The sequence below is a fragment of the Macrobrachium rosenbergii genome, chromosome 22, assembly GCF_040412425.1.
Source record: "Macrobrachium rosenbergii isolate ZJJX-2024 chromosome 22, ASM4041242v1, whole genome shotgun sequence".
Lineage (NCBI taxonomy): Eukaryota > Metazoa > Arthropoda > Malacostraca > Decapoda > Palaemonidae > Macrobrachium > Macrobrachium rosenbergii.
The window spans coordinates 41,457,419-41,468,075 of record NC_089762.1 but is presented as its reverse complement, the minus strand read 5'-3'; the positions used below and the strand labels follow the sequence as shown (position 1 = coordinate 41,468,075).

Below are 10,657 nucleotides of genomic sequence, written 5' to 3'. Positions count from 1 at the left end.
TGGCGTTGCGGTTGCTGCTTGAGAGATGTAGCGGTAAAAATGTGATTCAACTTACCAAATGTAACTGATCTTAGATATCACAGGAGATCCGCCAGTTTGCAAAGTGTAAGTAGGTCTGCAGTAAGGGATTTCCTATGCTAGAAATGTCAGAAAAGCTACAAGTGAAGTGAGAGAGTTACAGGTAGCCTGCATGTTTTGGGAGGTCTAACTTTGAAGGCGGTGCAACATTCCTGTTCATTTTGACGAAGCGGAAGGAGACCGCTGGACCATTGATAATAAAAAGCATATCGTTTGTAAAAAAAAAAAAAAAAAAATCGGTGAATATACCACCATACTGTAGAAGGGAGTGACGTGAACTTTCATAGAAGGTGTGTGACAACAAAATGTTGAAATTCACTGAGGGAGTGGATTGGGTGGGAAGAGCTTTCAAATGAGAAGTTGCAGAGATGTGGTGGGCAGGCTGGAGAAAAGACTGAAGTAAGTGACTACTAGCCTACAGTGTGTCATTTGGCAAGCAAAATTAAGCAAGATTAAGTTATCTACATCCGCCTCTTAGGTGGAAACACCTACTTTAATGGGAATGTAAGCTAGGATGGCTCATAAATGAGGCAATTTTAGCTTCTTCCTGGGCAGATTTCGAATCTCGTTCTGTCCACCTACTAGTGCCAACGACAGCATCCATTTTCGAAGGTGGAAGGTACCTTAGTCTTTTACTAAATAGTCTTCCACAAGGCAGAACGCCTTGGCCAGGGTTGACCTGGAAGCCATAAGGTAACCACATTCTGTCCTCAATCTAAAGCTTTTCAACGAGAAACAATTTATCATCGGGTCCAGGAGGGCAGCAGTATTGTTCCTGGCCTTTGTTATTTACTAAAATTTGATATACTTTACTTACATTATTCATTTAAACCAAGTAAGTTAAGTATGCCTTTAAATAATTTTATGTAATGCTTTATATATATGTATCATTCATTCATTCATGCACCGCCATTTCATTTATACTGTGATTACATAGGAATATACGTGGAAAATATTAAATGCTCTAAAAAGTAATATGGCAAAAGTTTGTCATACTGACATGTCACCATTCTCGTGTACTTGACTTACAACATTTTCTCGCACAATGGTGTCAGCGGGAAGCTGAGGGCGAAAGTTTGACATGGAGCAAGGAAGGTCAGGTCACCTCCATGTTATCCCCATCACGGGAGCGTTTTCTTCACTTTCTTTTTGAACAAGGATTCATATTACTCTTATTACACTACGGGTAATTTTGAAGGTAATTGTTATTATTTATATTAATTATAAAATACAATTTGGCAGGTAGGAAAGAAAGAGCCTTCATGAAAGTTTGGATTTTTAAGAAAATTTGCCATTTAAATGACACCTGGAAACTCATCAGTTGAACTGTTACTGTGTTGGTGGTAATTTAATGTTATTGTCGGTCGCTGCCTGCCGGTTTAAACTCGTGTAAGTATGTAAAGTCAAGTTTTGCACGTCATTTCGATGGCTAAAGGATATAAGATTTAATAAACAAAGTGGTGATTGTCATACTTAAGTTGTGCCAGAAACCCAAACAAGCTACGATAGGCCCAACTGACAAATGTATAGCCTAGGCTAGTAGATAGGCCTAGGCCTAAAGTAAAGTTAATACTTTGATACTTTATTTCGTAGAAAGTCGCTCAGAAATGTATTATTTTCCGACATGTCATCATGTGCTGTCTGCATTTCTAATATTTTCTTATGCAAACCACTTGTTTTTATCCCCCCCCCAATACTAACAATTATATTTTTTTTGTGAAAACCCAAATACGAATTCTGTGATAGATGGGAATTTCATAAATAATGACAAAGACTAATCAATGGAAAATATACATAAGCTAATACAAGCACAAACATGGCAGTTAACGTCCCCCCCAAGTACTTGATAAGTCGTAGGTCCTAGGCAAAATACCCAACCTAGGGTGCTGGTTCCTTAAAGGGACAGGGGCCAGCCCCGTTCCTAACCTAATGTAGAATGCTATAAAAGTTCATAGCATAAAGTGAAGGGGTTCATGCTAAGCTAATTGAGCCTAACCTAACCTGGGCACAGGGTGAGTCCTTACCTGGGTAGTGGTCAATCCCCATCCCCCACCTAACCTATTGTAAAGCTGCATAAGAGTCATAGTAAAATGTAGGGATGTATCCTACCTAACTTGAAATATCTTCCTCCCTCACATCAGATTTGGCCTAGGGGCAATTCTCTTCCCTCTACCATCACACAGCATATTCTTTACCTCAAGACTGTAAGGTGCACAGCTTGAAGGCACGCATTTCATCCCTCCCAATCTTAGAAATTGACTCTTGGTCAAGATAAGTTTTGTGGAATAAGTGCATTTTTCAGAGGGAGGGATTACCTTACAAATATAAAATATTTTACTCAAGATCTCTGTTAGCTCTTCTTACATTCAGTGTAGGCATTGTTAAACTGGAGAAACTTGTGAAAACAAGGATTTGAAAGGTCTATCCTGTTTGGTCAATTTTAAGATTACCTGTCCAAGATACTTAATGCACAAATCATTTGTCAGTCCAATTTGGATGACATACACTATCATGTTTACATCATTAAGTGTCAGTGTATTTTTTTGGTGTCATCAGTGACTGATGATCTGTGATGCCAGTTGGATGAGTCAATTAATCAGCAGTCATAAAGTGTTAAGCTTGTGGCGAAACATATGTTTTTTAATAAAATTAATGTTTCACGTACAAACCCATTACTATTAAAGACATTTGGCCACCTCCCTGCCCCTTCTGATTGGAGCTGGTTCAGACCATTCAGAGAATGACAGTATTAAACATGCGGAAATGCGTTAGGACGTAGATGCATACTCAGAAAGTGGAAAACGTAACTCTTGTGTAGTGGAATTTTTGGAGGCTCGTTTCTACTGATCATGTTATTAGTGAATCAGAAGTAGCAGGGAGGCAGATGTTTAACTGGCTCAGTTGTCACCCTCCTGTTTCTGTCCTCTCCTTTTCTCACTGATCACCTGGTATTCATCTGTTCCCAAGGTATCATAACACTAGCTTGATTCACTTCCTCACAGCTTATGTCACAAAACTTACTATATTGCATGATTTTAGTTGGTAGACATCAATTAGGAAGCCAGACGCTTTCAAATTCCTTAGGAACTTATTACAATATTATTTTTCTCATGTTAGAATGCTGAAGAATTGTGATTCACTTCCCACCAAAGTAACAACTCAGTTTAAGTAAAATTATGAGTTTGCACTTTGTTTGGACAGATGAAAAATTACAAAATTATTTTCTTCTATAAATACAAACCCCTTAATTTACGTGGAATTTGTTTATAAGACTTCCAGTTGGTCTCTTTTACAGGGATCTGCTACTCCTGTTTGCTACCCAAGTCTTTGTCAGACTTTGGTAATTATTAGCTTTTGTGATAGTGATATAATTGATGTATGTATAAACCTGAAAAATTTAGATTTGAATTGTTTGTATAATTTTTACATAATGTAAATATACAGACTTACAGCACATTTTATTTGCAGAGATTACTTTGTACTCAGTACTTAATGTTTCACATATTGCATTGTAGTCTTGCTCATTTTCTTTGTAGTAAGTTTTGTTGATACCAGGTTTTTTTTGTAAATAATATATAATAATGATTCAGGCTGTACAATTGATATTGATTAAGCTTTGAATTTACTCCGATACTAGAATCATTTATGGCATTTTTCCTGCCATTTTCTCCCATGAATATGGAAACCAAGAGGAATGTACGAAAAGTTTTCCCAACCTTACTTTGGAATTTGATGTACTGTTCCTGCTGGGGTCTATGTGTTTATTATTAAAATAAGAGGAGCTGCAGCACTTCTGTTATATTTTTCTTTAAATAGATTTCAGTAATTTACAGTATAATACTGTATTTAATGGATAAAAAAATTAGAATAATGTACATATTTGCTATAAACTGCGCACAAGTATTCCATCTCAAAAATGAATTCCACTCATATAATTGCAAGTTTTTAAAGCCTGAAAATTCTTTGATATTTTGTAATGATTTGGATATCAAATTTATGTCTTATGGTTTAGGAATTGTTTCAAGAAATACAATACCATTCTCATTTACAATAACTTAGGTTGTTCCAATAAATCTGTGGTGTATGTTTGCATTGTTACATGCAAAGCATTGTTGAAAAATGGAAATTATATATATACCAGTAATGCAGTCATTTGCAGATTTAGTACATGTACACCACTTTGTGAGACCTACTGACATTTTTATATTTTGTCACTTTTTCATGAGACCCTGTAAAAGCTTGGCTTTGAATTCATTCTTTCTTACAAGCTGTGTTTTCTGAGGATTATTATTATTATTTTTAGCAGTAGATATAAGCAGTTTCTTATCAGCTATAGTTTTTTTTTTCATTTTTTGTTCATATGCTGGTTTTCAATATTACTGTTCTTATTTTCATCTACTGATCTTGCAGCTAAATAAATTAGTAAAATTAAAGATACTGGACAGACCCACAGGTAAAAATTAGTGAGTCTAAAAGACATACAGTTACTGGTAAGAAGTAAAAAAAATGAATTTTAGATGAAGTTATTTGTAATTTCCTTAATGGAGGAAATTAAAAAATATATATACAAAGTATATAGCTAAAGTTTAGCCAAAATATCTTGCACCTTTATCAGTAGCAAAATTTTTTGTGCAAATAAAGGTTTGTATTTTTAATATTCACAAAAAAAATGTTGAAGTAATATTTGAAGTAAAAAGTGTAAGTTGAATTCTGGTATATTGTAAGAATTGCATTAATAGTGACCAAAACATACTGCTAAAACAAACATGGTGATTTGCTGTTTAACTAACTTGATATAATGTACAAAATGAATTTAGTACAAAAGGGAATTGAAAATGCTAGTAGAAAGACCTTTTTTTAATTTCAATGATAGATTTTCAACTTGATATTTTATGTACAAGACGATATTAGAAGAGACACTGAGATATTAGAAGCAACATTTCTGTACTATTAAAAACAAATAAATATGGCTCTCATGAAACTGAAGAAATAATTTAGGGGTAAATAATGTGTTTAGTACTTTTTGTTTGAAGATTTATTGAAACTCAAACAATACTTGTGTCAGACAGACACATATGCACAATCAATAAAAAAATCATTAACTGCTTACATCCTTCAAATATTTATTGCCATAACATTAAAACTGTGAAACACTTTTCTCAGTAAAGATGGCGAATGTGTCAGGGAGCCAGTCAGGGCTGGTTAGAGCTGGTTGTGTTAATGAGGCATTTCACTATCCTCTGATTGTACTAGTCCTCTCTAAAAGAACAGCCCTTTGCCTTGCAACGAACTGCCCAGTAGAGTCAGCTCCAGGTCACTCCTCTGTCGGCCACCATCCCACACTGTGGGAATCTTATGGAAGGCCTAGAGGAAACACATACCCTAACCCAAGCCTGTATGGCTCAGACAGTACCCACATGATACAATATGGATGTTTAAACTAAGCTCATACAGTAAGCGAGCCCTGAGAGGCTGCCTGGCACTCGTGGCACACTCTCCCCAAACATGGACAAACTAGCGCACCCAGCATTTTACCAATGCTGTTAGTGCAAGATTTGGCAATAACTTGGCACTAGGTTAACATATTATATAATTGGCACTTAAGTAATACTGTTAGTTTCCATATGGGGGCAAAGCAATGCCACGCATACAACTAGTAAACTACACGCGAACATAGTGACACGTGAAGAACAATGATATGTAAATCTGTGCCTAATACACGATCCCCCTGTAAAGTACAAGTAACCTCTCCTGCACTGACTAGCTGTAATGCTAACGCTGAAGATATTCACCGAGAGGTGTGGCCCACATGCTGTGCCTGCAAGTGGCACTGGCACACTGATCCTACTTCATTGCAAAATGGGCTGCCTTTCACCGAGCCTTAGCATTCCATCATATAATATATAATTTATGAATGGTAACTAGCTGACTAGCGATGGTGCCAAGGCTGGCTGTATCGCCCAAACCTAATGCTATAGCTGGCTCCCAGGTGTGGTGGCACTTTAGCCTAGGAGATCAAATGTGTGAGAGAGCCAGGTAACAGTAGCCTTGGGGTCATTGTAGGACCAGTGAACAGTGTCACCAGCAGCTCACCTCACTGCTGCGTGGACACAAATTCAGGCGTCAGAAGTAGATACCGTACGAGAAAACAGTATAAAACAACGTCGCCGAAAACAGTACTGAAAGACATATGATATTAAGTGTACACATTTCTATTGTAATACACTGCTCGACCCTGTTCAGTTTCATATAAGGCAAATACTGAGAGCAAGAGGGATGTAGTGAGCTGCAGGTCAGGTCAGGTCAGGTCAGGGCAGGTCAGGTGATGGGTCGGGTGTTTAGGTCAAAGCGGCGACGGTGGTGGTGCCTTAGGGATGGGGTGAGAGGGTCTGTCCAGAGGGATAAAGGGGTAGGGACTAGCCCAGCCCTCAAATTCTGGTATACCCCAATGTGGCAGTTAAGTTTGTTACAATGGCTCGAGGCACCTTTAGAGTTTACTTGGATTGTCTGGTTACAAGCAGTCGTAGCTGCGAGCGATGCAAATGAGCCTTAACCTTTTATTAAGTGGTCCCTGGAGGTTGGGAGGGGGGGGGAGGCATGGTCCTAGGTAGAGGGTGCCATTTTATAAAAGGCAGCTTCTCTCACCACCATCCACAAGGGTTCCCCACCATCCAGGTTATCTCCCGCTATTCCACGAATGGGCCTAATACATGGAGTAACCAAAAATAAAACAAAAATAGATTTGGTTATATGCCCTGAGATTTTCTTTTTTTATTTTTTGCAAACCATTTGTAGAAAGCAACAAACACATATGAAGTGAGTGAGGGTTAACTGCCAGGTGTAGCATAATTAAGGTGAGCACTATCGCTAGTAAGCCAAGGCCCTATTACTGCATCTGTGCGCGTCAGGTATCACAAGGGCCAAACATGGCAGTGATGCCACTCCCTACCCGACGGCAACTTTAAGACCTAACCATCTGTATAACAAATTAACAATAAGACACGTGCGCAACAGAAAGACTCATTACACCGATTCATATGCATATACAAATTAGTCAGATATTGCTATATCAACCATCCACAGCCCTAGCAAAAATCATAAAAAAGCATATGCAATGCATGGCTACTCTGTATCAAATAGTTGCTATAGTGAATCAGCGAGTATGTACTTGTTCTTAGTTACGCTCTCCCAAGATGTTCGAGGAGGTGATTTAAAAATACTCGCCTTCAGAGATGTGTATGTAAACATGAATGTATGTATGTATGGGGGGTGAGGTTCTTCCCAGGCTTTGCCCTGCACAAATCAGTAGCTAGCTGCAATGGCATATTAAAAGATAGGACTCTCAGTGTCATACCACGTTTTTTCTAATACCCATTCAAGTAGCCATATCGAGACCTAGGAAGGCCACGCCCACCATGCACACTACACTTTCGACACCAAAACCTTTGTAATTTGTTGGTTCTTGAATCTTAAAAAAAAATATCCTTTTAGTTTTGTTCTACTGCGTCACGCTCAGTAAAGTTTAGATACTAATTCAAATCACGTAACTGAGCAATGCAAATTCACAGCTCCTTGACTATAATTTACTTTATTTATGAATTAAACAATAGATGAGAGGTTAAGCTGCGCCATTGCACCGGGCATGACAACAGCATTCGCCAGTCTCAAATGGAATGGCTGGGGCAGCGGCTGTACGCTGCACTCACGACAGTGCCCTGGCACTTGTCGTGATTTTTGAGGGTCCTAGAGGTGTCCTAAAGGGTCCTGGTGCAGCTAGTGAGACTAAGAGGGGAGGGGCTGGACACGCCCCGCCACGATTCTCCATCGACAGTCCTTTCTGCCCATGACGTTTGGAATTTCTTTGCTGTTTACTAATGAGCTGTCAAATCAAATCAACAATATACACAGTTTCTAACATGACATACTAAATACATATAGATATGCATCATATATATATTGTATATATATAGCAGTGTGTGTATGTAAAGTACATTGTATATACATAAATATATATAAGTAATATATATACATACACACACAAATGCAAAGCAGATTTAATATATGTAGACATACAAATTAGCTCTTGTTTTAGGATACCTTCGGTATGTTTTAAATAACAGTAATAGATTATCAAAGATTCAGTATAATTTCCTGTCTTCCCTAACTTAGCATTGTGATTATGTCATAAACATATGTAAATTTGAATGACTGTACTGTAACTGTGAATGATCAAAACTTCAAATTTGTATTGGAGTATTATGGGCAGTAAGGTGTCGGGTGTGTCTACTGCTCCTGACTTGGGGGTCTGATGGAGACCTCTACACGTCTGAGGCAGACAAGAGGTGTGTGAAGCGCGGCCGAGTGGCAGAACACACTAGTTGGTCAACTTCTGGTATTGGGGGTTAGGGTCTCATAGAAACTTTACGTTGTCTAATACTAAACATTGTGGCAATATACCTTAACAGTAATTAAAACGTGTTTTATCACCATATACTACAATATGATTAAAAATCAATGACATGCCATATGAAAACAATAAATAAATGCTTGGCACACATTCGACTAGACTTGAAGCTTTAACAGCCTCTCACAACTAGACAGTACATGGGACTAAAATGTAAATGCTTATAAAGCCCTACGACGTATGATGATACTGTAATATGTCTTTTACAAAACCCTGTGGAAGCCAATGGTAGCTTCATTTCATGAAGGTTAGAAGGAAGCATAAGAAAATACTTTCAATTCTAGGAAACATCTAAAGCTTTGAGATAGAAATATTATTAAATATTTACTGACATTTACTATCTGATGATGCATCCAAGAACTTGTAGATAAGATTATAAAATTCAGAGTGTATCTACAGAACAACACCTCTATGTATACATAGCAGTAGATAACTATTTCTTTGTCATTACATTATTCTAAAACTAGAGATAAGCTCAACTATATGATTGATCAGTCATATACTGAAGGTGGAGTATTCATAAAAATATCATTTTCAGTTAATCGACTAAAATATTATCAAGCCTTTTCCACGTGTTAGCCTCTATATCAAGTGATCCAGTCAAAGAGTATAAAATGGTATGCATGTATACAATACTTCAGTTATCACAGTCACATTTCTGGTTTCAGCTGGAGCATTCTGATGGTGACGATGCTTGAGCAAACAAGGTTGGCGCAGGGGGTCAGGCAAGGTGGGGAGTAGCGGCCGCCCTGGGGGGATTAACTGAAAATGTTGTACACTGAGCTACACAATACGGCGGGAACCGACCCACAGCTCTTCTTCTTCTTCCTAACTTCTAACCAACAGCAGCAGCAACAGCAGCAGCAGCAGCTGTGTGCTGCTGGCCGGGCCCCGCTGACACCAAGAGAAGAGTGAAATGTATATGTTGCGGTATGTGTCACTGACTACTATTGGGCCGCTCTGGGGCGTTTCCCAGCCACGCCCACCATGGCCGACCTGCCCCTCCACCACTTGTCACCAGGAAAGAATTGCAACCAACACCACCACCATGACCAGCTTGGCACCTGCTACCTCAATCAGCACATTGTCACTGGGAAATGCTTATCGACATAATCACTAGCATCACAACACATACAGTATACGGTATTAACTTGATTACTTTTCATAAGAAGTTGATGATGAAGAAGTTTAGAATGAATTGCTGGCTGGAGTGGTGAAGATAAGTGGTGGTGGTGGTGGTGTGGCTGTGGTGGTGGTGGTGGTGAGAGGCGCAGTAAACTGGTGGCACTGTTGAATGCTTGACCAAACACCGGGTGCTGCGTGGGAGGCTTGGCCACTGGTGGCCAGCTGTGCTATGGCCGCTCCTGGGATGGGGTTAGGCTGGGACCCCTGCGGTATAGGGCGGCAGAGATGCTAGAGGCTGGTCGCATCAGTGGATAGGGGCTCGCACGATGTGGTTGGGTGCTACGTACTGGTAACCCACGCCCGCCATACCTAGTCCAGCTGTCTCCATTGCTATCCTGCAACATACACCATGTGATACACACCCATGACAAATTTCAGTATTTCATCAGTTAGAACTACATCCAGAGCTAAAATAATCATTACTAGTTCAGTTTCCTGTACTTGACAAGTTTTTATTATGCTTGCATATGGGATTAACACGACTATTTAAATTATTAATTTTAGGTACAGTACGTATTTTTGCTCTAGAAGTGGTTTCAGTGAATGAGTAATAATTATCTTTTATAATTCTTCAACTCTCAAATATTTTATTCTAATTATTATTACAAAATATGGCTGTTGCTATATACAGTATGTCTTATCCAAAATAGCACTAATTTGCATCTTTCATGTTTACTGTTTTCATTTATAAAATAACCAAAATCAGTAACGAATTGAAAGTCACATTCATGCATTGTGACCTTTTATTCATTCTGGCTTTTGAGTTGAAAATAATCGAGTACAGTACCCTGTAAATTGTTAATTTTTGTGAGAAATTGCTTTTACTTAAACTGTATAAACATTTCTAGGTTGGTGTTTTTGTCACACTTTTATTCCCTGCTCACTATTTATTATAAATTCACATCCTAGTGATAATGCATTTGTTAGGTT

General features: G+C 38.5%; 1 protein-coding gene across 7 annotated transcripts in view; it reads right to left on the bottom strand.

The window, feature by feature from the left end:
- Positions 1-5,090: 5,090 nt before the first annotated feature.
- Positions 5,091-10,657, bottom strand: part of mub (poly(rC)-binding protein mub) — an 835,667-nt gene continuing 830,100 nt past the window's right edge. For all 7 annotated transcript variants that reach the window (XM_067124750.1, XM_067124753.1, XM_067124752.1 and 4 more), the window contains one exon: positions 5,091-10,062. In XM_067124750.1, the coding sequence (XP_066980851.1) occupies positions 9,972-10,062 (91 nt within the window). In that variant the 3' untranslated portion in view covers positions 5,091-9,971. The remainder of the gene's footprint in view (positions 10,063-10,657) is intronic.